The sequence below is a fragment of the Oncorhynchus masou genome, unplaced genomic scaffold (assembly GCF_036934945.1).
Source record: "Oncorhynchus masou masou isolate Uvic2021 unplaced genomic scaffold, UVic_Omas_1.1 unplaced_scaffold_540, whole genome shotgun sequence".
NCBI lineage: Eukaryota > Metazoa > Chordata > Actinopteri > Salmoniformes > Salmonidae > Oncorhynchus > Oncorhynchus masou.
In genome coordinates, this window is record NW_027011812.1 from 56,716 (window position 1) to 84,000 (window position 27,285).

Consider the following 27,285-nt stretch of genomic DNA (forward strand, 5'->3'; position numbering starts at 1 on the left):
CTTTGGGAAATTACTGTCATGGGATTTCCTCTCGGCCATATGTCACCTCACACACACACACACACCCCCTTTCTATCTAGAGCAGGAATTAACAGAGTACAGAGATGTACCACAAGGCACCTAGTGACAATGTTCTGCCATCTAGTCAGAGCAACGTCAGACGGAAGGGAAGAGGAAGTCAGACAGGGTTAAGGTCAGGTCGGGAGGCTGGGTGAAGGTCGCGTCGGGAGGCTAGGTGAAGGTCAGGAGGCTGGGTGAAGGTCAAGTCGGGAGGCTGGGTGAAGGTCAGGTCGGGTGGCTGGGTTAAGGTCGGGAGGCTGGGTGAAGGTCAAGTCGGGAGGCTGGGTGAAGGTCAGGTCGGGTGGCTGAAGGTCAAGTCGGGAGGCTGGGTGAAGGTCAGGTCGGGTGGCTGGGCTAAGGTCGGGAGGCTGGGCGAAGGTCGGGAGGCTGGGCGAAGGTCGGGAGGCTGGGCGAAGGTCGGGAGGCTGGGCGAAGGTCGGGAGGCTGGGCGAAGGTCGGGAGGCTGGGCGAAGGTCGGAGGCTGGGCGAAGGTCGGGGAGGCTGGGCGAAGGTCGGGAGGCTGGGCGAAGGTCGGGAGGCTAGGCGAGGGTCAGGTCGGGAGGCTAGGCGAGGGTCAGGTCGGGAGGCTAGGCGAGGGTCAGGTCGGGAGGCTAGGCGAGGGTCAGGTCGGGAGGCTAGGCGAGGGTCAGGTCGGGAGGCTAGGCGAGGGTCAGGTCGGGAGGCTAGGCGAGGGTCAGGTCGGGAGGCTAGGCGAGGGTCAGGTCGGGAGGCTAGGCGAGGTCAGGTCGGGAGGCTAGGCGAGGGTCAGGTCGGGAGGCTAGGCGGGGTCAGGTCGGGAGGCTAGGCGAGGGGTCAGGTCGGGAGGCTAGGCGAGGGTCAGGTCGGGAGGCTAGGCGAGGGTCAGGTCGGGAGGCTAGGCGATGGTCAGGTCGGGAGGCTAGGCGAGGGTCAGGTCGGGAAGCTAGGCGAGGGTCAGGTCGGGAGGCTAGGCGAAGGTCAGGTCGGGAGGCTAGGCGAAGGTCAGGTCGGGAGGCTAGGCGAAGGTCAGGTCGGGAGGCTGGGTGAAGGTCGGGAGGCTGGGTGAAGGACGGGAGGCTGGGTGAAGGACGGGAGGCTGGGTGAAGGACGGGAGGCTGGGTGAAGGACGGGAGGCTGGGTGAAGGACGGGAGGCTGGGTGAAGGACAGGAGGCTGGGTGAAGGACAGGAGGCTGGGTGAAGGACGGGAGGCTGGGTGAAGGACGGGAGGCTGGGTGAAGGTCGGGAGGCGGGGTGAAGGTCAGGAGGCTGGGTTAAGCTGGGATAGAATCTGCTGTGTTCAACCAGGCCACAGTACTGCTAATTTCCTTTCTAGTCAGTTAACCAGGTTTCTGTTTCAGTCTCTATTCGATTATACTGGGGATTGACTGATTATACGTGACTGAGTTCATCAGGAAGTGTTTAGGCAATGCTGTACCCACTGTGACTATTAAAACCTACCCTAACCAGAATACGTGGATAGATGGCAGCATTCGCGCAAAACTGAAAGCGTGAACCATCGCATTTAACCACGGCAAGGTGACTGGGAACAATGGCAGAATATGAACAGTGTAGTTATTCCCTCCACAAGGCAATCAAACAAGTTAATTCCCTCCACAAGGCAATCAAACAAGTTAATTCCCTCCACAAGGCAATCAAACAAGTTAATTCCCTCCACAAGTCAACCAAACAAGTTAATTCCCTCCACAAGGCAATCAAACAAGTTAATTCCCTCCACAAGGCAATCAAACAAGTTAATTCCCTCCACAAGTCAACCAAACAAGTTAATTCCCTCCACAAGGCAATTAAACAAGTAAAACGTCAGCATAGAGACAAAGTGGAGTCACAATTCAACAGCTCAGACACCAGACGTATGTGGCTACAGAGTCTACAGACAATCAGACAGGAGACGTATGTGGCAGGGACTACAGACAATCACGGACTACAAATGGAAAACCAGCCACGTCGTGGACACAAACATCCTGCTTCCGGACAAGCTGAACACCTTCTCCGGTCACTTTGAGGATCACACAGTGCCACCGACACGGCCCACTACCAAGGACAGTGTGCTCTCCTTCTCCGTGGCCGACCTGAGTAAGACATTTAAATGTGTTAACCCTCGCAAGGCTGCCAGCCCAGACAGCATCCCTAGCTGCATTCTCAGAGCTTGTGCAGAACAGCTGGCTGGTGTGTTTACAGACATATTAAATCTCTCCCTATCCCAGTCTGCTGTTCCCACATGCTCCAAGGTGACCACCATTGTTCCTGTTCCGAAGAAAGCGAAGGTAACAGAGCTATACAACTATCGCCCCGTAACACTCACTTCTGTCATCATGAAGTGCTTTGAGAGACTAATCAAGGATCATATCACCTCCACCCTACTTGACACCCTAGACCCACTCCAATTTGCTTACCGCCCCAATAGACCCACCGACAATGCAATCGCAACGCACACTGCCCTAACCCATCTGGACAAGAGGAATACCTATGTAAGAATGCTGTTAATTGACAGTAGCTCAGCATTCAACACCATAGTACCTTCCAAGATCATCATTGCGCCCTGTGAAGCTAGGTCCTGGACTTCCTGACGGGTCGCCCCCAAGAGGTGAAACAACACCTCCACTTCGCTGATCCTCAACACAGGGACCCCACAAGGGTGCGTTCTCAGCCCTCTCCTGTACCTCCTGTTCACACATGACTGCGTGGCCAAGCATGCCTCCAACTCAATCATCAAGTTTGCAGATGACACAACAGTAGTTAGGCTTGATTACCAACAATGAGACAGCCTACATGGACGTGGTGAGGGCTCTAGGAGTGTGGTGCCAGGAAAATAACCTCACTCAATGTCAACAAAACAAAAGGAGATGATTGTGGACTTCAGGAAAGAGCAGAGGGAGCACCCCCTATCCACATCGATGGGACAGTAGTGGAGAAGGTGGAACGTTTTAAGTTCCTTGGAGTACACATCACTGACAAACTGAAATGGTACACCCACACAGACAATCTCAAGAGGCTGAAGAAATTTGTCTTGGCACCTAAAACCCACAAACTTTTACAGATGGACAATCGAGAGCATCCTGTCGGGCTGTATCACCGCCTGGTATGGCAACTGCTCCGCTCACAACCGTAAGGCTCTCCAGAGGGTAGTGAGGTCTGCACAACGCATCACCGGGGGCACCTACACCACCTGATGACACAGGAAGGCCAAAAAGATCATCAAGGACAACAACCACCCGAGCCACTGCCTGTTCACCCCGCTATCATCCAGAAGGCGAGGTCAGTACAGGTGCATCAAAGCTGGGACCAAGAGACTGAAAAACAGCTTCTATCTCAAGGCCATCCGACTGTTAAACAGCCACCACTAACACAGAGGCTGCTGCCCTGTATACATAGACTTTAAATCACTGGCCACTTTATTACATTGAACACTAAATCACTTGAATAATGTTTATATATTTGCATTACTCATCTCGTACGTATATACTGTTTTCTATTCTACTGTATCTTAGTCTGTGCTGCTCTGACATTTCTCCTCCATATATTTATATATTCTTAATTCCTTTAATTGACTTAAGATATGTAGGTATTGGGTATATGTTGTAAAATTGTTAGATATTACTGCACTGTCGGAGCTAGAAACACTGTGAGGGGAACGGCACCGCAGTACCTCCAGGCTCTGATCAGGCCCTACACCCAAACAAGGGCACTGCGTTCATCCACCTCTGGCCTGCTCGCCTCCCTACCACTGAGGAAGTACAGTTCCCGCTCAGCCCAGTCAAAACTGTTCGCTGCTCTGGCCCCCCAATGTTGGAACAAACTCCCTCACGACGCCAGGACAGCGGAGTCAATCACCACCTTCCGGAGACACCTGAAACCCCACCTCTTTAAGGAATACCTAGGATAGGATAAAGTAATCCTTCTCACCCCCCCTTAAATGATTTAGATGCACTATTGTAAAGTGGCTGTTCCACTGGATGTCATAAGGTGAATTCACCAATTTGTAAGTCGCTCTGGATAAGAGCGTCTGCCAAATGACTTAAATGTAAATGTAAACAAGCATTTCGATAAACCTGCAATAACATCTGCTAAACACGTGTATGTGACCAATAACATTTGATTATTCAGTTAGTGAAGCCATGTTCTTGTTTCTGTCTCTATTCAGTTAGTGAAGCCATGTTTCAGTCTCTATTCAGTTAGTGAAGCCATGTTTCTGTCTCTTCAGTTAGTGAAGCCATGTTTGTCTGTCTCTATTCAGTTAGTGAAGCCATGTTTCTGTCTGTCTCTATTCAGTTAGTGAAGCCATGTTTCTTTTTGTCTCTATTCAGTTAGTGAAGCCATGTTTCTGTCTGTCTCTATTCAGTTAGTGAAGCCATGTTTCTGTTTGTCTCTATTCAGTTAGTGAAGCCATGTTTCTGTTTGTCTCTATTCAGTTAGTGAAGCCATGTTTCTGTTTGTCTCTATTCAGTTAGTGAAGCCATATTTGTCTCTATTCAGTTAGTGAAGCCATGTTCCTGTTTCAGTCTGTAGTCAAATCAAATCGTATTTGTCACATACAAGCCCTTAACCAACAATGCAGTTTCAAGAAAACACCTCAAAAAGTAAGATAAAAATAAGAGCAGCAGTAAATAACAATAGCATGGTTACATATAGGGGGGACCGGTACAGAGTCAATGTGCGGGAGCACCGGTTAGTCCAGGTCATTAAGGTAATATGTACATGTAGGTAGAGTTAGTGACTATGCATAGATAAACAGAGTAGCAGCAGCGTAGAAGAGGAGGGGGCAATGCAAATAGCCTGGGTAGCCATTTGATTAGCTATTCCAATAAGCTGTTGAGAAGCCTCTTGGACCGAGACTTTGCGCTTCGGTAAAGCTTGCCGTGTGGTAGCAGAGAGAACAGTCTATGACTAATTCTTTCACAATTTTTAGGGCCTTCCTCTGACACCGCCTGGTATAGAGGTCCTGGATGACAAGAAGCTTGGTCCCTGTGATGTATTGGGCCTTCCTCTGACACCGCCTGGTATAGAGGTCCTGGATGACAAGAAGCTTGGTCCCTGTGATGTACTGGGCCGTACACGCTACCCTATGTAGTGCCTTGCGGTCGGAGGCCGAGCAGCTGCCATATCAGGCAGTGATGCAACCCATCAGGATGCTCTCGATGGTGCAGCTGTAAAACCTTTTGAGGATCTGAAGACCAAGGGGTTCTGGGATAATGGTGTTGATGTGAGCCACGACCAGCCTTTCAAAGCATTTCATGGCTACAGACGTGACGCTACGGGTCGGTAGTCATTTAGGCAGGTTCTTGGGCACATGGAATATGGTGGTCTGCTTGAAACATGTTGGGATTACAGACTCAGACAGGGTGAGGTTGAAAATGTCAGTGAAGACACTTGCCAGTTGGACAGAGCATGCTTTGAGTACACGTCCTGGTAATCCGTCTGGCCCTGCGCCCTTGTGAATGTTGACCTGTTTAAGGGTCTTACTCACATTGGCTGTGGACAGCGTGATCACAGTTGTCCGGAACAGCTGATGCGCTCATGCTGTTTCAGTATTACTTGCCTCTAAGCGAGCATAGAAGTTATTTAGCTCCTCTGGTAGGCACGTGTCACTGGGCAGCTCTCGGGTGTGCTTCCCTTTGTAGTCTGTAATAGTTTGCAAGCACTGCCACATCTGATGAGCATCAGAGCTGGTGTAGGACGATTTGATCTTAGTCCTGTATTGACACTTTGCCTGTTTGATGGTTCGTCGGAGGGCGTAGCGGGATTTCTGTTAAGCTTCCGGGTTCGAGTCCTGCTCCTTGAAAGCTGCAGCTCTAACCTTTAGCTCAGATCGAATGTTGCCTGTAATCAATGGCTTCTGGTTGGGGGATGTACGTTCAGTCACTGCGGGAACGACGTCATCGATGCACTTCTTGGGCATAGTGGGAGGTGGCCTGGCGGGTAGGTGCGTTGGGCCATTACCCGAAAGGTTACTGGATCGAATCCCCGAGCTGACAAGATAAGAAATCTGTCATTCTTTCCCTGAACAACGCAGTTAATCCACTGTTAGTCCAGGCGTGGATGTCGATTATGGCAGCCCCCCACACCTCTCTGATTCAGAGGTTGGGTTAATTTTAGAAGACACATTTCAGATGAATGCATTCAGTTGTACAACTAGCTAGGTATTTCATCTTTACCTTTCCCTATTGATGAAATCAGTAACTGATGTAGTGTACTCCTCAATGCCATCGGAAGAATCCCGGAAGTCGCTCTGGATAAGAGCGTCTGCCAAATGACTTAAATGTAAATGTAAGGAATCCCGGAACATATTCCAGTCTGTGCTAGCAAAACAGTCCTGTAGTTTAGCATCTGCTTCATCTGACCACTTCAGTATTGAGCGAGTCACTGGTGCTTTCTGCTTTATGATTGCTTGTAAGCAGGAATCAGGAGGATAGAATTATGGTCAGATTTGCCAAATGGAGGGCGAGGGCGAGCTTTGTACGCATCTCTGTGTGTGGTGTAAAGGTGTGTGTGGTGTAAAGGTGTATGTGGTGTAAAGGTGGTCCAGAGGTTTTTCCCCCCTCTGGTTGCACATTTAACATGCTGATAAAGAAAAACAGATTTAAGTTTCCCTGCATTAAAGTCCCCGGCCACTAGGAGCGCCACCTCTGGATGAGCGTTTTGCTGTTTGATTATGGTGGTATACAGCTCATTGAGTGTGGTCTCAGTGCATCGGTCTGTGGTGGTATGTAGACAGCTTCAAAAAATACAGACGAAAACTCTAGGTAGTTACTGTGGTCTACAGCTCATCATGAGATCCTCTACGTCAGGCGAGCAAAACCTCGAGACTTCCTTAGACATCGTGCACCAGCTGTTTACAAATATACATAGACCTCCGCCCCGTGTCTTACCAGAGGCCGCTGTTCTATCCTGCCTATAGAGTGTCTAACCCTCCAGCTGTATGTTATTAATGTCGTTGTTCAGCCACGACTGTGAAACAAAGTATTACAGTTTTTAATGTCCCGTTTGTAGGATATACGTGCTTTCAGTTCGTCCCATTTATTTTCCAACGATTGAACATTGCCATCCGTACTGTTAAACAAAGGCAGATTAGCCTCTCGCCACCTGATCCTCACAAGGCAATCTCTTTCCGGGAAATCTGTTTGTTTCTCCAGCGAATGACAGGGATGAGGGTCTGTTCGGGTGTTTGGAGTATATCATTCCCGTCCGACTCATTGAAGAGAAATTATTTGTCCAATTTGAGGTGAGTAATCGCTGTTCTGATGTCCAGAAGCTCTTTTCGGTCATTATGTACAAAATAAGTTACAAACAATGAGAAAAAATAAATAAAAAATGGCTCCCCGGCCACACGGCCGCTCCCTCCCCGGCCACACGGCCGCTCCCTCCCCGGCCACACGGCCGCTCCCTCCCCGGCCACACGGCCGCTCCCTCCCCGGCCACACGGCCGCTCGCTAACCTAACTGCTGCTCAAATAGAGAGTTCCTGAGAGTCTGCCAGTTTAGAAGCAAGAGGAGGGGAGAGGATGAGGAGAGGCAGGTGGAGGAAGAGAAGCAGGCAGAGGAGAAGAGGAGCAGGCGAAGAAGAGGAGCAGGAGGAGAAGGAGTGTTACCGATGTCCCAGTGTTCATAGCAGACAGTAACTTCTGTCTCCACCTGTCTTTCCCTGCCGCCACGTCCTCCTCCCGCTGCACAGGCTGCAACACAGAGCATGGCTGAACACAGGACACAAACAGCCAAATGCCTTCCCACCTCCAACCATATCCCTCCAGCCAACAGTGGTTAGGAACATGGTATGATGGTAACATCCCAGTATGTTGAATCAGCACAATGTGTTGTTGTGTAGACATTGGGCTGCTCCAACAGGCCTGGAGAGAAACAGACAGTGGCTCTGCATGGGGCAGCTCCAACAGGCCTGGAGAGAAACAGACAGTGGCTCTGCATGGGGCAGCTCCAACAGGCCTGGAGAGACAGACAGTGGCTCTGCATGGGGCAGCTCCAACAGGCCTGGAGAGAAACAGACAGTGGCTCTGCATGGGGCAGCTCCAACAGGCCTGGAAAGACAGACAGTGGCTCTGCATGGGGCGGCTCCAACAGGCCTGGAGAGAGACATCGGCTCTACTTCCTCACTTTCTATACCGTAGCCCCCCCCCCCATCTCAACTCAGTCCCCCTGGGCTTTCTATACTGTAGCACCCCCCCCCCCATCTCTCCTCAGTCCCCCTGGGCTTTCTATACCGTAGCCCCCTTCCCCCCATCTCTACTCAGTCCCCCTGGGCTTTCTATACCGTAGCACCCCCCCATCTCTACACAGCCCCCTGGGCTTTCTATACCGTAGCCCCCTCCCCCCATCTCTACACAGCCCCCCTGGACTTTCTATACCGTAGCCCCCCTCCCCCCCCCATCTCTACTCAGTCCCCCTGGGCTTTCTATACTGTAGCACCCCCTCCCCCCATCTCTACTCAGTCCCCCTGGGCTTTCTATACCGTAGCCCCCATCTCTACTCAGTCCCCCTGGGCTTTCTATACCGTAGCACCCCCCATCTCTACTCAGCCCCCTGGGCTTTCTATACCGTAGCCCCCTCCTCCCCCCATCTCTACTCAGCCCCCTGGGCTTTCTATACCGTAGCCTCCCTCCCCCCATCTCTACTCAGTCCCCCTGGGCTTTCTATACCGTAGCACCCCCCATCTCTACTCAGCCCCCTGGGCTTTCTATACCGTAGCACCCCCCATCTCTACTCAGTCCCCCTGGGCTTTCTATACCGTAGCACCCCCCATCTCTACTCAGCCCCCTGGGCTTTCTATACCGTAGCACCCCCCATCTCTACTCAGTCCCCCTGGGCTTTCTATACCGTAGCACCCCCCATCTCTACTCAGCCCCCCTGGGCTTTCTATACCGTAGCCCCCCCTCCTCCCCCCATCTCTACTCAGCCCCCTGGGCTTTCTATACCGTAGCCCCCTCCCCCCCCCATCTCTACTCAGTCCCCCTGGGCTTTCTATACCGTAGCCCCCTCCTCCCCCCCATCTCTACTCAGTCCCCCTGGGCTTTCTATACCGTAGCCCCCTCCCCCATCTCTACTCAGCCCCCTGGGCTTTCTATACCGTAGCCCCCTCCCTCCCCCCATCTCTACTCAGTCCCCCTGGGCTTTCTATACCGTAGCCCCCTCCTCCCCCCATCTCTACTCAGTCCCCCTGGGCTTTCTATACCGTAGCCCCCCTCCCCCATCTCTACTCAGCCCCCTGGGCTTTCTATACCGTAGCCCTCCTCCCCCCATCTCTACTCAGCCCCCTGGGCTTTCTATACCGTAGCCCTCCTCCCCCCATCTCTACTCAGTCCCCCTGGGCTTTCTATACCGTAGCCCCCTCCTCCCCCCATCTCTACTCAGTCCCCCTGGGCTTTCTATACCGTAGCCCCCTCCTCCCCCCATCTCTACTCAGTCCCCCTGGGCTTTCTATACCGTAGCCCCCCTCCCCCCATCTCTACTCAGTCCCCCTGGGCTTTCTATACCGTAGCCCCCTCCTCCCCCCCCATCTCTACTCAGTCCCCCTGGGCTTTCTATACCGTAGCCCCCTCCCCCCCATCTCTACTCAGCCCCCTGGACTTTCTATACCGTAGCCCCCCCCCATCTCTACTCAGTCCCCCTGGGCTTTCTATACCGTAGCCCCCTCCTCCCCCCATCTCTACTCAGCCCCCCTGGGCTTTCTATACCGTAGCCCCCCCCCCCCATCTCTACTCAGTCCCCCTGGGCTTTCTATACCGTAGCCCCCTCCTCCCCCCCATCTCTACTCAGTCCCCCTGGGCTTTCTATACCGTAGCCCCCCCCCCCCCCCCCCCCCATCTCTACTCAGTCCCCCTGGGCTTTCTATACCGTAGCCCCCCTCCCCCCCCCCATCTCTACTCAGTCCCCCTGGGCTTTCTATACCGTAGCCCCCTCCCCCCATCTCTACTCAGTCCCCCTGGGCTTTCTATACCGTAGCCCCCTCCCCCCATCTCTACTCAGTCCCCCTGGGCTTTCTATACCGTAGCCCCCCTCCCCCCATCTCTACTCAGTCCCCCTGGGCTTTCTATACCGTAGCCCCCTCCCCCCCATCTCTACTCAGTCCCCCTGGGCTTTCTATACCGTAGCCCCCTCCCCCCATCTCTACTCAGTCCCCTGGGCTTTCTATACCGTAGCCCCCTCCCCCCATCTCTACTCAGTCCCCCTGGGCTTTCTATACCGTAGCCCCCTCCTCCCCCCATCTCTACTCAGTCCCCCTGGGCTTTCTATACCGTAGCCCCCTCCTCCCCCCATCTCTACTCAGTCCCCCTGGGCTTTCTATACCGTAGCCCCCTCCCCCCCATCTCTACTCAGTCCCCCTGGGCTTTCTATACCGTAGCCCCCTCCCCCCCCCCATCTCTACTCAGTCCCCCTGGGCTTTCTATACCGTAGCCCCCTCCTCCCCCCCCATCTCTACTCAGTCCCCCTGGACTTTCTATACCGTAGCCCCCCTCCTCCCCCATCTCTACTCAGTCCCCCTGGACTTTCTATACCGTAGCCCCCTCCTCCCCCCATCTCTACTCAGTCCCCCTGGACTTTCTATACCGTAGCCCCCTCCTCCCCCCCATCTCTACTCAGTCCCCCTGGACTTTCTATACCGTAGCCCCCTCCTCCCCCATCTCTACTCAGTCCCCCTGGACTTTCTATACCGTAGCCCCCTCCTCCCCCATCTCTACTCAGTCCCCCTGGACTTTCTATACCGTAGCCCCCTCCTCCCCCATCTCTACTCAGTCCCCCTGGACTTTCTATACCGTAGCCCCCTCCTCCCCCCATCTCTACTCAGCCCCCCTGGACTTTCTATACCGTAGCCCCCTCCCCCCCCCCATCTCTACTCAGTCCCCCTGGACTTTCTATACCGTAGCCCCCTCCTCCCCCCATCTCTACTCAGTCCCCCTGGACTTTCTATACCGTAGCACCCCTCCCCCCATCTCTACTCAGCCCCCTGGACTTTCTATACCGTAGCCCCCCTCCCCCCATCTCTACTCAGCCCCCTGGGCTTTCTATACCGTAGCCCCCTCCCCCCATCTCTACTCAGTCCCCCTGGGCTTTCTATACCGTAGCCCCCTCCCCCCCATCTCTACTCAGTCCCCCTGGACTTTCTATACCGTAGCCCCCCCCCCCATCTCTACTCAGTCCCCCTGGACTTTCTATACCGTAGCACCCCCCCCATCTCTACTCAGTCCCCCTGGACTTTCTATACCGTAGCACCCCCCCCATCTCTACTCAGTCCCCCTGGACTTTCTATACCGTAGCCCCCCCCCCCCCATCTCTACTCAGTCCCCCTGGACTTTCTATACCGTAGCACCCCTCCCCCCATCTCTACTCAGCCCCCCTGGACTTTCTATACCGTAGCCCCCCTCCCCCCCCATCTCTACTCAGTCCCCCTGGGCTTTCTATACCGTAGCCCCCTCCCCCCATCTCTACTCAGCCCCCTGGACTTTCTATACCGTAGCCCCCTCCCCCCATCTCTACTCAGCCCCCCTGGACTTTCTATACCGTAGCCCCCTCCCCCCCCCATCTCTACTCAGCCCCCTGGGCTTTCTATACCGTAGCCCCCCCCCCCCCATCTCTACTCAGTCCCCCTGGACTTTCTATACCGTAGCACCCTCCCCCCCATCTCTACTCAGTCCCCCTGGGCTTTCTATACCGTAGCACCCCTCCCCCCCCCCATCTCTACTCAGCCCCCTGGACTTTCTATACCGTAGCCCCCCTCCCCCCATCTCTACTCAGCCCCCTGGGCTTTCTATACCGTAGCCCCCTCCCCCCCCATCTCTACTCAGTCCCCCTGGACTTTCTATACCGTAGCACCCCTCCTCCCCCATCTCTACTCAGTCCCCCTGGGCTTTCTATACCGTAGCCCCCCCCCATCTCTACTCAGTCCCCCTGGGCTTTCTATACCGTAGCCCCCCTCCCCCCATCTCTACTCAGTCCCCCTGGACTTTCTATACCGTAGCCCCCCTCCTCCCCCCATCTCTACTCAGCCCCCTGGACTTTCTATACCGTAGCCCCCTCCTCCCCCCCCATCTCTACTCAGTCCCCCTGGACTTTCTATACCGTAGCCCCCTCCCCCCCCATCTCTACTCAGCCCCCTGGACTTTCTATACCGTAGCACCCCTCCTCCCCCATCTCTACTCAGTCCCCCTGGACTTTCTATACCGTAGCACCCCTCCCTCCCCCATCTCTACTCAGTCCCCCTGGACTTTCTATACCGTAGCCCCCCTCCTCCCCCCATCTCTACTCAGTCCCCCTGGACTTTCTATACCGTAGCCCCCTCCCCCATCTCTACTCAGCCCCCCTGGGCTTTCTATACCGTAGCACCCCCCATCTCTACTCAGTCCCCCTGGGCTTTCTATACCGTAGCACCCCCCATCTCTACTCAGCCCCCTGGGCTTTCTATACCGTAGCCCCCTCCCCCCTCCCCCCCCATCTCTACTCAGCCCCCTGGGCTTTCTATACCGTAGCACCCCCTCCCCCCCCATCTCTACTCAGTCCCCCTGGACTTTCTATACCGTAGCACCCCTCCCCCCATCTCTACTCAGTCCCCCTGGGCTTTCTATACTGTAGCACCCCCTCCCCCCATCTCTACTCAGTCCCCCTGGACTTTCTATACCGTAGCACCCCCCCCATCTCTACTCAGCCCCCTGGGCTTTCTATACCGTAGCCCCCTCCTCCCCCCATCTCTACTCAGCCCCCTGGGCTTTCTATACCGTAGCCCCCCTCCTCCCCCCCCATCTCTACTCAGCCCCCCTGGGCTTTCTATACCGTAGCACCCCTCCCCCCATCTCTACTCAGTCCCCCTGGACTTTCTATACCGTAGCACCCCTCCTCCCCCCCATCTCTACTCAGTCCCCCTGGGCTTTCTATACCGTAGCCCCCTCCCCCCCCCGTCTCTACTCAGTCCCCCTGGACTTTCTATACCGTAGCCCCCTCCCCCCCATCTCTACTCAGTCCCCCTGGACTTTCTATACCGTAGCCCCCTCCCCCCATCTCTACTCAGTCCCCCTGGACTTTCTATACCGTAGCCCCCTCCCCCCATCTCTACTCAGTCCCCCTGGACTTTCTATACCGTAGCCCCCTCCCCCCCCCATCTCTACTCAGTCCCCCTGGACTTTCTATACCGTAGCACCCCCTCCCCCCGTCTCTACTCAGTCCCCCTGGACTTTCTATACCGTAGCCCCCTCCCCCCCATCTCTACTCAGTCCCCCTGGACTTTCTATACCGTAGCCCCCCCCCCCCCATCTCTACTCAGTCCCCCTGGACTTTCTATACCGTAGCCCCCCTCCCCCATCTCTACTCAGCCCCCCTGGGCTTTCTATACCGTAGCCTCCCCCCCCCCGTCTCTACTCAGCCCCCTGGGCTTTCTATACCGTAGCCCCCTCCCCCCCCATCTCTACTCAGTCCCCCTGGACTTTCTATACCGTAGCCCCCTCCCCCCCCCATCTCTACTCAGTCCCCCTGGGCTTTCTATACCGTAGCCCCCTCCCCCCCCCATCTCTACTCAGTCCCCCTGGGCTTTCTATACCGTAGCCCCCTCCCCCCCCATCTCTACTCAGTCCCCCTGGGCTTTCTATACCGTAGCACCCCTCCCCCCCATCTCTACTCAGCCCCCCTGGACTTTCTATACCGTAGCCCCCCTCCCCCCATCTCTACTCAGTCCCCCTGGACTTTCTATACCGTAGCCCCCTCCCCCCCCATCTCTACTCAGTCCCCCTGGGCTTTCTATACCGTAGCCCCCTCCTCCCCCATCTCTACTCAGCCCCCTGGACTTTCTATACCGTAGCCCCCCTCCTCCCCCATCTCTACTCAGCCCCCTGGACTTTCTATACCGTAGCCCCCCTCCTCCCCCATCTCTACTCAGCCCCCTGGACTTTCTATACCGTAGCCCCCCTCCTCCCCCCATCTCTACTCAGCCCCCTGGACTTTCTATACCGTAGCCCCCCTCCTCCCCCATCTCTACTCAGCCCCCTGGACTTTCTATACCGTAGCCCCCTCCCCCCCCATCTCTACTCAGCCCCCTGGACTTTCTATACCGTAGCCCCCTCCTCCCCCATCTCTACTCAGCCCCCCTGGGCTTTCTATACCGTAGCCCCCTCCCCCCCCCCCCATCTCTACTCAGCCCCCTGGGCTTTCTATACCGTAGCCCCCCCCCCCCCCATCTCTACTCAGTCCCCCTGGACTTTCTATACCGTAGCCCCCTCCTCCCCCCCCATCTCTACTCAGTCCCCCTGGGCTTTCTATACCGTAGCCCCCTCCCCCCCCCATCTCTACTCAGTCCCCCTGGACTTTCTATACCGTAGCCCCCTCCCCCCCATCTCTACTCAGTCCCCCTGGGCTTTCTATACCGTAGCCCCCTCCTCCCCCATCTCTACTCAGCCCCCTGGACTTTCTATACCGTAGCCCCCTCCTCCCCCATCTCTACTCAGCCCCCCTGGACTTTCTATACCGTAGCCCCCTCCTCCCCCATCTCTACTCAGCCCCCCTGGACTTTCTATACCGTAGCCCCCTCCCCCCCCCCCATCTCTACTCAGCCCCCCTGGACTTTCTATACCGTAGCCCCCTCCTCCCCATCTCTACTCAGCCCCCCTGGACTTTCTATACCGTAGCCCCCTCCCCCCCCCCCATCTCTACTCAGCCCCCTGGACTTTCTATACCGTAGCCCCCTCCCCCCATCTCTACTCAGTCCCCCTGGGCTTTCTATACCGTAGCCCCCTCCTCCCCCATCTCTACTCAGCCCCCTGGGCTTTCTATACCGTAGCCCCCTCCCCCCCCATCTCTACTCAGTCCCCCTGGGCTTTCTATACCGTAGCCCCCCTCCTCCCCCATCTCTACTCAGCCCCCCTGGGCTTTCTATACCGTAGCCCCCTCCTCCCCCATCTCTACTCAGCCCCCTGGACTTTCTATACCGTAGCCCCCTCCCCCCCCCATCTCTACTCAGCCCCCTGGACTTTCTATACCGTAGCCCCCCCCTCTCCCCCCCCATCTCTACTCAGTCCCCCTGGGCTTTCTATACCGTAGCCCCCCATCTCAACTCAGTCCCCCTGGGCTTTCTATACCGTAGCCCCCTCCCCCCATCTCTACTCAGTCCCCCTGGGCTTTCTATACCGTAGCCCCCCCTCCCCCCCCATCTCTACTCAGTCCCCCTGGGCTTTCTATACCGTAGCCCCCTCCCCCCATCTCTACTCAGTCCCCCTGGGCTTTCTATACCGTAGCCCCCTCCCCCCCCCCATCTCTACTCAGTCCCCCTGGGCTTTCTATACCGTAGCCCCCCTCCCCCCCCATCTCTACTCAGTCCCCCTGGGCTTTCTATACCGTAGCCCCCCCCCCCCCATCTCTACTCAGTCCCCCTGGGCTTTCTATACCGTAGCCCCCTCCCCCCCCCATCTCTACTCAGTCCCCCTGGGCTTTCTATACCGTAGCCCCCTCCCCCCCATCTCTACTCAGTCCCCCTGGGCTTTCTATACCGTAGCCCCCTCCCCCCCCCATCTCTACTCAGTCCCCCTGGGCTTTCTATACCGTAGCCCCCTCCTCCCCCATCTCTACTCAGCCCCCCTGGACTTTCTATACCGTAGCCCCCTCCCCCCCCCATCTCTACTCAGCCCCCCTGGACTTTCTATACCGTAGCCCCCTCCTCCCCCATCTCTACTCAGCCCCCTGGACTTTCTATACCGTAGCCCCCCTCCCCCCATCTCTACTCAGCCCCCCTGGACTTTCTATACCGTAGCCCCCCTCCTCCCCCATCTCTACTCAGCCCCCTGGGCTTTCTATACCGTAGCCCCCCTCCCCCCCCCATCTCTACTCAGTCCCCCTGGACTTTCTATACCGTAGCCCCCTCCCCCCCCATCTCTACTCAGTCCCCCTGGACTTTCTATACCGTAGCCCCCTCCCCCCATCTCTACTCAGCCCCCCTGGACTTTCTATACCGTAGCCCCCTCCTCCCCCCCCATCTCTACTCAGTCCCCCTGGACTTTCTATACCGTAGCCCCCTCCTCCCCCCATCTCTACTCAGCCCCCTGGACTTTCTATACCGTAGCCCCCTCCTCCCCCCATCTCTACTCAGTCCCCCTGGACTTTCTATACCGTAGCCCCCTCCCCCCCCCATCTCTACTCAGCCCCCCTGGACTTTCTATACCGTAGCCCCCTCCCCCCATCTCTACTCAGCCCCCTGGACTTTCTATACCGTAGCCCCCTCCCCCCCCATCTCTACTCAGTCCCCCTGGGCTTTCTATACCGTAGCCCCCTCCTCCCCCCATCATCTACTCAGTCCCCCTGGACTTTCTATACCGTAGCCCCCCCTCCTCCCCCATCTCTACTCAGTCCCCCTGGGCTTTCTATACCGTAGCCCCCTCCTCCCCCCATCTCTACTCAGTCCCCCTGGGCTTTCTATACCGTAGCCCCCTCCTCCCCCATCTCTACTCAGTCCCCCTGGGCTTTCTATACCGTAGCCCCCTCCTCCCCCCATCTCTACTCAGTCCCCCTGGACTTTCTATACCGTAGCCCCCTCCCCTCCCCTCCCCCATCTCTACTCAGTCCCCCTGGGCTTTCTATACCGTAGCCCCCTCCCCCCATCTCTACTCAGTCCCCCTGGGCTTTCTATACCGTAGCCCCCCTCCTCCCCCCATCTCTACTCAGTCCCCCTGGACTTTCTATACCGTAGCACCCCTCCCCCCCCATCTCTACTCAGTCCCCCTGGGCTTTCTATACCGTAGCCCCCTCCTCCCCCCATCTCTACTCAGTCCCCCTGGACTTTCTATACCGTAGCCCCCCTCCTCCCCCCATCTCTACTCAGTCCCCCTGGACTTTCTATACCGTAGCCCCCTCCTCCCCCATCTCTACTCAGTCCCCCTGGACTTTCTATACCGTAGCACCCCCCCCCCCCATCTCTACTCAGTCCCCCTGGACTTTCTATACCGTAGCACCCCCCATCTCTACTCAGTCCCCCTGGGCTTTCTATACCGTAGCACCCCCATCTCTACTCAGTCCTCCTGGACTTTCTATACCGTAGCACCCCCCATCTCAACTCAGTCCCCCTGGGCTTTCTATACCGTAGCACCCCCATCTCTACTCAGCCCCCTGGGCTTTCTATACCGTAGCACCCCCCATCTCAACTCAGTCCCCCTGGGCTTTCTATACCGTAGCACCCCCCCCATCTCTACTCAGTCCCCCTGGGCTTTCTACCTGTAGAAAGCTGGTGTTTGTACATTAGCAACAGATCAAACACCAGTTGAGGGGTTTAAATCCTGGGGGGAGTACAAGATATCCCCACCTCAATCTTCTTCTTCTTCTTCTTTTTCTCGTTCTTCTTCTCCTTGTTCCTCATCATCTGTCTCTTCTCGAGCAGGACGGTTTCATACTTGGGCCTCGGGTGGTCCTGGGGAGAAGAGAGACCGGTTCATTTGTTCTGATGGTCAGTCAGTGATGAGGACCTGGACTGGTGTCAGTTGGAGTGGAGTATAGTAACCTGACCATTAAGGAGTGGACTATAGTAACCATTAAGGAGTGGAGTATAGTAACCATTAAGGAGTGGAGTATAGTAACCATTAAGGAGTGGCGTATAGTAACCTGACCATTAAGGAGTGGCGTATAGTAACCTGACCATTAAGGAGTGGCGTATAGTAACCATTAAGGAGTGGCGCATAGTAACCATTAAGGAGTGGAGTATAGTAACAATTAAGGAGTGGAGTATAGTAACCCTTAAGGAGTGGCGTATAGTAACCATTAAGGAGTGGCGTATAGTAACCTGACCATTAAGGAGTGGCGTATAGTAACCTGACCATTAAGGAGTTGAGTATAGTAACCATTAAGGAGTGGCGTATAGTAACCATTAAGGAGTGGCGTATAGTAACCTGACCATTAAGGAGTTGAGTATAGTAACCATTAAGGAGTGGCGTATAGTAACCATTAAGGAGTGGCGTATAGTAACCATTAAGGAGTGGCGTATAGTAACCATTAAGGAGTGGCGTATAGTAACCATTAAGGAGTGGCGTATAGTAACCTGACCATTAAGGAGTGGAGTATAGTAACCTGACCATTAAGGATTGGAGTATAGTAACCATTAAGGAGTGGCGTATAGTAACCATTAAGGAGTGGCGTATAGTAACCTGACCATTAAGGAGTGGAGTATAGTAACCTGACCATTAAGGATTGGAGTATAGTAACCTGACCATTAAGGATTGGAGTATAGTAACCATTAAGGATTGGAGTATAGTAACCATTAAGGAGTGGCGTATAGTAACCATTAAGGAGTGGCGTATAGTAACCATTAAGGAGTGGCGTATAGTAACCTGACCATTAAGGATTGGAGTATAGTAACCATTAAGGAGTGGAGTATAGTAAACATTAAGCAGTGGGGTATAGTAACCATTAAGGAGTGGAGTATAGTAACCTGACCATTAAGGAGTGGCGTATAGTAACCATTAAGGAGTGGCGTATAGTAACCTGACCATTAATGAGTGGAGTATAGTAACCATTAAGGAGTGGCGTATAGTAACCATTAAGGAGTGGAGTATAGTAACCATTAAGGAGTGGAGTATAGAAACCTGACCATTAAGGAGTGGAGTATAGTAACCTGACCATTAAGGAGTGGAGTATAGTAACCTGAAAATTAAGGAGTGGCATATAGTAACCCTTAAGGGGTGGAGTATAGTAACCTGACCATTAAGGAGTGGAGTATAGTAACCATTAAGGAGTGGAGTATAGAAACCATTAAGGAGTGGAGTATAGTAACCATTAAGGGGTGGAGTATAGTAACCTGACCATTAAGGAGTGGAGTATAGTAACCTGACCATTAAGGAGTGGCGTATAGTAACCTGACCATTAAGGAGTGGAGTATAGTAACCCTTAAGGAGTGGAGTATAGTAACCATTAAGGAGTGGCGTATAGTAACCTGACCATTAAGGAGTGGCGTATAGTAACCATTAAGGAGTGGCGTATAGTAAACATTAAGGAGTGGAGTATAGTAACCTGACCATTAAGGAGTGGCGTATAGTAACCATTAAGGAGTGGAGTATAGTAACCCTTAAGGAGTGGAGTATAGTAACCTGACCATTAAGGAGTGGAGTATAGTAACCATTAAGGAGTGGCGTATAGTAACCATTAAGGAGTGGCGTATAGTAACCTGACCATTAAGGAGTGGAGTATAGTAACCTGACCATTAAGGAGTGGCGTATAGTAACCATTAAGGAGTGGCGTATAGTAACCATTAAGGAGTGGCGTATAGTAACCATTAAGGAGTGGCGTATAGTAACCTGACCATTAAGGAGTGGAGTATAGTAACCATTAAGGAGTGGCGTATAGTAAACATTAAGGAGTGGCGTATAGTAACCTGACCATTAAGGAGTGGAGTATAGTAACCTGACCATTAAGGAGTGGCGTATAGTAACCATTAAGGAGTGGAGTATAGTAACCATTAAGGAGTGGAGTATAGTAACCATTAAGGAGAGGCGTATAGTAACCATTAAGGAGTGGAGTATAGTAACCATTAAGGAGTGGCGTATAGTAACCATTAAGGAGTGGCGTATAGTAACCATTAAGGAGTGGCGTATAGTAACCTGACCATTAAGGAGTGGCGTATAGTAACCATTAAGGAGTGGCGTATAGTAACCTGACCATTAAGGAGTGGCGTATAGTAACCATTAAGGAGTGGAGTATAGTAACCTGACCATTAAGGAGTGGAGTATAGTAACCTGACCATTAAGGAGTGGCGTATAGTAACCTGACCATTAAGGAGTGGAGAATAGTAACCATTAAGGAGTGGAGTATAGTAACCTGACCATTAAGGAGTGGCGTATAGTAACCATTAAGGAGTGGCGTATAGTAACCTGACCATTAAGGAGTAGCGTATAGTAACCATTAAGGAGTGGAGTTTAGTAACATGACCATTAAGGAGTGGTGTATAGTAACCTGACCATTAAGGAGTGGCGTATAGTAACCTGACCATTAAGGAGTGGCGTATAGTAACCATTAAGGAGTGGCGTATAGTAACCTGACCATTAAGGAGTGGCGTATAGTAACCATTAAGGAGTGGAGTATAGTAACCTGACCATTAAGGAGTGGAGTATAGTAACCTGACCATTAAGGAGTGGCGTATAGTAACATGACCATTAAGGAGTGGAGTATAGTAACCTGACCATTAAGGAGTGGCGTATAGTAACCATTAAGGAGCGGAGTATAGTAACCTGACCATTAAGGAGTGGAGTATAGTAACCATTTAGGAGTGGAGTATAGTAACCATTAAGGAGTGGAGTATAGTAACCATTAAGGAGTGGCGTATAGTAACCATTAAGGAGTGGAGTATAGTAACCATTAAGGGGTGGAGTATAGTAACCATTAAGGGGTGGAGTATAGTAACCATTAAGGGGTGGAGTATAGTAACCATTAAGGGGTGGAGTATAGTAACCTGACCATTAAGGAGTGGAGTATAGTAACCTGACCATTAAGGAGTGGAGTATAGTAACCTGACCATTAAGGAGTGGAGTATAGTAACCTGACCATTAAGGAGTGGAGTATAGTACCCATTAAGGAGTGGAGTATAGTAACCTGACCATTAAGGAGTGGAGTATAGTAACCTGACCATTAAGGAGTGGAGTATAGTAACCATTAAGGAGTGGAGTATAGTAACCATTAAGGAGTGGAGTATAGTAACCATTAAGGAGTGGAGTATAGTAACCTGACCATTAAGGAGTGGAGTATAGTAACCTGACCATTAAGGAGTGGAGTATAGTAACCTGACCATTAAGGAGTGGCGTATAGTAACCATTAAGGAGTGGGGTAAAGTAACCATTAAGGAGTGGAGTATAGTAACCTGACCATTAAGGAGTGGAGTATAGTAACCATTAAGGAGTGGAGTTTAGTAACCTGACCATTAATGAGTGGCGTATAGTAACCATTAAGGAGTGGCGTATAGTAACCTGGCCATTAAGGATTGGAGTATAGTAACCTGACCATTAAGGAGTTGAGTATAGTAACAATTAAGGAGTGGAGTATAGTAACCTGACCATTAAGGAGTGGAGTATAGTAACCATTAAGCAGTGGAGTATAGTAACCTGACCATTAAGGAGTGGAGTATAGTAACCATTAAGCAGTGGAGTATAGTAACCTGACCATTAAGGAGTGGAGTATAGTAACCATTAAGCAGTGGAGTATAGTAACCTGACCATTAAGGAGTGGTGTATAGTAACCATTAAGGGGTGGAGTATAGTAACCATTAAGCAGTGGAGTATAGTAACCTGACCATTAAGGAGTGGCGTATAGTAACCATTAAGGGGTGGAGTATAGTAACCATTAAGGAGTGGAGTATAGTAACCTGACCATTAAGGAGTGGAGTATAGTAACCATTAAGCAGTGGAGTATAGTAACCTGACCATTAAGGAGTGGCGTATAGTAACCATTAAGGGGTGGAGTATAGTAACCATTAAGCAGTGGAGTATAGTAACCTGACCATTAAGGAGTGGCGTATAGTAACCATTAAGGAGTGGAGTATAGTAACCATTAAGGAGTGGCGTATAGTAACCATTAAGGGGTGGAGTATAGTAACCATTAAGGAGTGGCATATAGTAACCTGACCATTAAGGAGTGGAGTATAGTAACCTGACCATTAAGGAGTGGAGTATAGTAACCTGACCATTAAGGAGTGGAGTATAGTAACCTGACCATTAAGGCATGGAGTATAGTAACCATTAAGGAGTGGAGTATAGTAACCTGACCATTAAGGAGTGGAGTATAGTAACCTGACCATTAAGGAGTGGAGTATAGTAACCTGACCATTAAGGAGTGGCGTATAGTAACCATTAAGGAGTGGAGTATAGTAACCATTAAGGAGTGGAGTATAGTAACCATTAAGGAGTGGCGTATAGTAACCATTAAGGAGTGGAGTATAGTAACCATTAAGGAGTGGAGTATAGTAACCATTAAGGAGTGGAGTATAGTAACCTGACCATTAAGGAGTGGAGTATAGTAACCTGACCATTAAGGAGTGGCGTATAGTAACCATTAAGGAGTGGGGTATAGTAACCATTAAGGAGTGGAGTATAGTAACCTGACCATTAAGGAGTGGAGTATAGTAACCATTAAGGAGTGGCGTATAGTAACCTGACCATTAAGCAGTGGAGTATAGTAACCATTAAGGAGTGGAGTATAGTAACCATTAAGGAGTGGAGTATAGTAACCTGACCATTAAGGAGTGGAGCATAGTAACCATTAAGAAGTGGAGTATAGTAACCTGACCATTAAGGAGTGGAGTATAGTAACCTGACCATTAAGGAGTGGGGTATAGTAACCTGACCATTAAGGAGTGGAGTATAGTAACCATTAAGGAGTGGCGTATAGTAACCTGGCCATTAAGGAGTGGAGTATAGTAACCATCAAGGGGTGGAGTATAGTAACCATCAAGGGGTGGAGTATAGTAACCTGACCATTAAGGAGTGGCGTATAGTAACCATTAAGGAGTGGCGTATAGTAACCTGGCCATTAAGGATTGGAGTATAGTAACCATTAAGGGGTGGAGTATAGTAACCTGACCATTAATGAGTGGAGTATAGTAACCATTAAGGAGTGGAGTATAGTAACCTGGCCATTAAGGAGTGGAGTATAGTAACCTGACCATTAAGGAGTGGAGTATAGTAACCATTAAGGAGTGGAGTATAGTAACCATTAAGGAGTGGAGTATAGTAACCTGACCATTAAGGAGTGGGGTATAGTAACCTGACCATTAAGGAGTGGAGTATAGTAACCCTTAAGGAGTGGAGTATAGTAACCATTAAGGAGTGGAGTATAGTAACCTGACCATTAAGGAGTGGAGTATAGTAACCTGACCATTAAGGAGTGGGGTATAGTAACCATTAAGGAGTGGAGTATAGTAACCTGACCATTAAGCAGTGGGGTATAGTAACCATTAAGGAGTGGAGTATAGTAACCTGACCATTAAGGAGTGGAGTATAGTAACCTGACCATTAAGGAGTGGAGTATAGTAACCTGACCATTAAGGAGTGGGGTATAGTAACCATTAAGGAGTGGAGTATAGTAACCTGGCCATTAAGGAGTGGAGTATAGTAACCTGACCATTAAGGAGTGGAGTATAGTAACCTGACCATTAAGGAGTGGAGTATAGTAACCATTAAGGAGTGGAGTATAGTGACCTGGCCATTAAGGAGTGGAGTATAGTAACCTGACCATTAAGGAGTGGATTATAGTAACCATTAAGGAGTGGAGTATAGTAACCTGACCATTAAGGAGTGGAGCATAGTAACCATTAAGAAGTGGAGTATAGTAACCTGACCATTAAGGAGTGGAGTATAGTAACCTGACCATTAAGGAGTGGGGTATAGTAACCTGACCATTAAGGAGTGGAGTATAGTAACCCTTAAGGAGTGGCGTATAGTAACCATTAAGGAGTGGAGTATAGTAACCTGACCATTAAGCAGTGGGGTATAGTAACCATTAAGGAGTGGAGTATAGTAACCTGACCATTAAGGAGTGGAGTATAGTAACCTGACCATTAAGGAGTGGAGTATAGTAACCTGACCATTAAGGAGTGGGTATAGTAACCATTAAGGAGTGGAGTATAGTAACCTGGCCATTAAGGAGTGGAGTATAGTAACCTGACCATTAAGGAGTGGAGTATAGTAACCTGACCATTAAGGAGTGGAGTATAGTAACCATTAAGGAGTGGAGTATAGTAACCTGGCCATTAAGGAGTGGAGTATAGTAACCTGACCATTAAGGAGTGGATTATAGTAACCATTAAGGAGTGGAGTATAGTAACCTGACCATTAAGGAGTGGAGCATAGTAACCATTAAGAAGTGGAGTATAGTAACCTGACCATTAAGGAGTGGAGTATAGTAACCTGACCATTAAGGAGTGGGGTATAGTAACCTGACCATTAAGGAGTGGAGTATAGTAACCCTTAAGGAGTGGCGTATAGTAACCATTAAGGAGTGGAGTATAGTAACCTGACCATTAAGGAGTGGAGTATAGCAACCTGACCATTAAGGAGTGGGGTATAGTAACCATTAAGGAGTGGAGTATAGTAACCTGACCATTAAGGTGTGGCGTATAGGAACCATTAAGGAGTGGCGTATAGTAACCTGACCATTAAGGAGTGGAGTATAGTAACCATTAAGGAGTGGCGTATAGTAACCTGACCATTAAGGAGTGGCGTATAGTAACCATTAAGGAGTGGCGTATAGTAACCTGACCATTAAGGAGTGGAGTATAGTAACCTGACCATTAAGGAGTGGCGTATAGTAACCTGACCATTAAGGAGTGGAGTATAGTAACCATTAAGGAGTGGCGTATAGTAACCATTAAGGAGTGGCGTATAGTAACCATTAAGGAGTGGCGTATAGTAACCTGACCATTAAGGAGTGGAGTATAGTAACCTGACCATTAAGGAGTGGAGTATAGTAACCATTAAGGAGTGGAGTATAGTAACCTGACCATTAAGGAGTGGAGTATAGTAACCTGACCATTAAGGAGTGGCGTATAGTAACCTTATCATTAAGGAGTGGAGTATAGTAACCATTAAGGAGTGGCGTATAGTAACCATTAAGGAGTGGCGTATAGTAACCATTAAGGAATGGCGTATAGTAACCTGACCATTAAGGAGTGGCGTATAGTAACCATTAAGGAGTGGCATATAGTAACCATTAAGGAGTGGCGTATAGTAACCATTAAGGAGTGGAGTATAGTAACCTGACCATTAAGGAGTGGCGTATAGTAACCTGACCATTAAGGAGTGGCGTATAGTAACCATTAAGGAGTGGCGTATAGTAACCTGACCATTAAGGAGTGGCGTATAGTAACCATTAAGGAGTGGCGTATAGTAACCATTAAGGAGTGGCGTATAGTAAACATTAAGGAGTGGAGTATAGTAACCTGACCATTAAGGAGTGGAGTATAGTAACCATTAAGGAGTGGAGCATAGTAACCATTAAGGAGTGGAGTATAGTAACCATTAAGGAGTGGAGTATAGTAACCTGACCATTAAGGAGTGGAGTATAGTAACCTGACCATTAAGGAGTGGAGTATAGTAACCTGACCATTAAGGAGTGGAGTATAGTAACCATTAAGGAGTGGCGTATAGTAACCTGACCATTAAGGAGTGGCGTATAGTAACCATTAAGGAGTGGCGTATAGTAACCATTAAGGAGTGGCGTATAGTAAACATTAAGGAGTGGAGTATAGTAACCTGACCATTAAGGAGAGGAGTATAGTAACCATTAAGGAGTGGAGTATAGTAACCATTAAGGAGTGGAGTATAGTAACCATTAAGGAGTGGAGTATAGTAACCTGACCATTAAGGAGTGGAGTATAGTAACCTGACCATTAAGGAGTGGAGTATAGTAACCTGACCATTAAGGGGTGGAGTATAGTAACCATTAAGGAGTGGCATATAGTAACCTGCCCATTAAGGAGTGGGGTATAGTAACCATTAAGGAGTGGACTATAGTAACCATTAAGGAGTGGAGTATAGTAACCATTAAGGAGTGGAGTATAGTAACCATTAAGGAGTGGAGTTTAGTAACCTGACCATTAAGGAGTGGCGTATAGTAACCATTAAGGAGTGGCGTATAGTAACCTGGCCATTAAGGATTGTAGTATAGTAACCATTAAGGGGCGGAGTATAGTAACCTGACCATTAAGGAGTGGAGTATAGTAACCATTAAGGAGTGGAGTATAGTAACCTGGCCATTTATGGAGTGGAGTATAGTAACCTGACCATTAAGGAGTGGAGTATAGTAACCATTAAGGAGTGGAGTATAGTAACCTGGCCATTTATGGAGTGGAGTATAGTAACCTGACCATTAAGGAGTGGAGTATAGTAACCATTAAGGAGTGGAGTATAGTAACCATTAAGGAGTGGAGTATAGTAACCTGACCATTAAGGAGTGGAGCATAGTAACCATTAAGAAGTGGAGTATAGTAACCTGACCATTAAGGAGTGGAGTATAGTTACCTGACCATTAAGGAGTGGGGTATAGTAACCTGACCATTAAGGAGTGGAGTATAGTAACCATTAAGGAGTGGAGTATAGTAACCTGACCATTAAGGAGTGGAGTATAGTAACCTGACCATTAAGGAGTGGAGTATAGTAACCTGACCATTAAGGAGTGGAGTATAGTAACCTGACCATTAAGGAGTGGAGTATAGTAACCTGACCATTAAGGAGTGGGGTATAGTAACCATTAAGGAGTGGAGTATAGTAACCTGACCATTAAGGAGTGGAGTATAGTAACCTGACCATTAAGGAGTGGAGTATAGTAACCATCAAGTTAATGGTGTGTACCTCCTCCTCCTCTAGTCCTGTAAGGCTGTGGGGTGTGATATGTAATGGTGTGTACCTCCTCTTCCTCTAGTCCTGTGGGGTGTGATATGTAATGGTGTGTACCTCCTCTTCCTCTAGTCCTGTGGGGTGTGATATGTAATGGTGTGTACCTCCTCTTCCTCTAGTCCTGTGAGGCTGTGATATGTAATGGTGTGTACCTCCTCTTCCTCTAGTCCTGTGAGGCTGTGATATGTAATGGTGAGGCTGTGGGGTGTGATATGTAATGGTATGTACCTCCTCTTCCTCTAGTCCTGTGGGGTGTGATATGTAATGGTGTGTACCTCCTCTTCCTCTAGTCCTGTAAGGCGGTGGGGTGTGATATGTAATGGTGTGTACCTCCTCTTCCTCTAGTCCTGTGAGGCTGTGGGCTGTGATATGTAATGGTATGTACCTCCTCTTCCTCTAGTCCTGTAAGGCTGTGGGGTGTGATATGTAATGGTGTGTACCTCCTCTTCCTCTAGTCCTGTGAGGCTGTGGGCTGTGATATGTAATGGTGTGTACCTCCTCTTCCTCTAGTCCTGTGGGGTGTGATATGTAATGGTGTGTACCTCCTCTTCCTCTAGTCCTGTAAGGCTGTGGGCTGTGATATGTAATGGTGTGTACCTCCTCTTCCTCTAGTCCTGTGGGGTGTGATATGTAATGGTGTGTACCTCCTCTTCCTCTAGTCCTGTGGGGTGTGATATGTAATGGTGTGTACCTCCTCTTCCTCTAGTCCTGTGGGGTGTGATATGTAATGGTGTGTACCTCCTCTTCCTCTAGTCCTGTGAGGCTGTGGGGTGTGATATGTAATGGTGTGTACCTCCTCTTCCTCTAGTCCTGTGGGGTGTGATATGTAATGGTATGTACCTCCTCTTCCTCTAGTCCTGTGGGGTGTGATATGTAATGGTGTGTACCTCCT

General features: G+C 50.9%; 1 protein-coding gene across 1 annotated transcript in view; it reads right to left on the bottom strand.

Moving 5' to 3' along the window:
• ano2b (anoctamin 2b) overlaps window positions 1-27,285 on the bottom strand; it is a 128,117-nt gene that overhangs the window by 49,331 nt on the left and 51,501 nt on the right. Inside the window, exons 13-14 of the mRNA XM_064962388.1 lie at window positions 17,330-17,434; window positions 7,644-7,727 (exon numbers count right to left, since the gene is read on the bottom strand). Coding sequence (XP_064818460.1) covers window positions 7,644-7,727; window positions 17,330-17,434 — 189 coding nt within the window. The remainder of the gene's footprint in view (window positions 1-7,643; window positions 7,728-17,329; window positions 17,435-27,285) is intronic.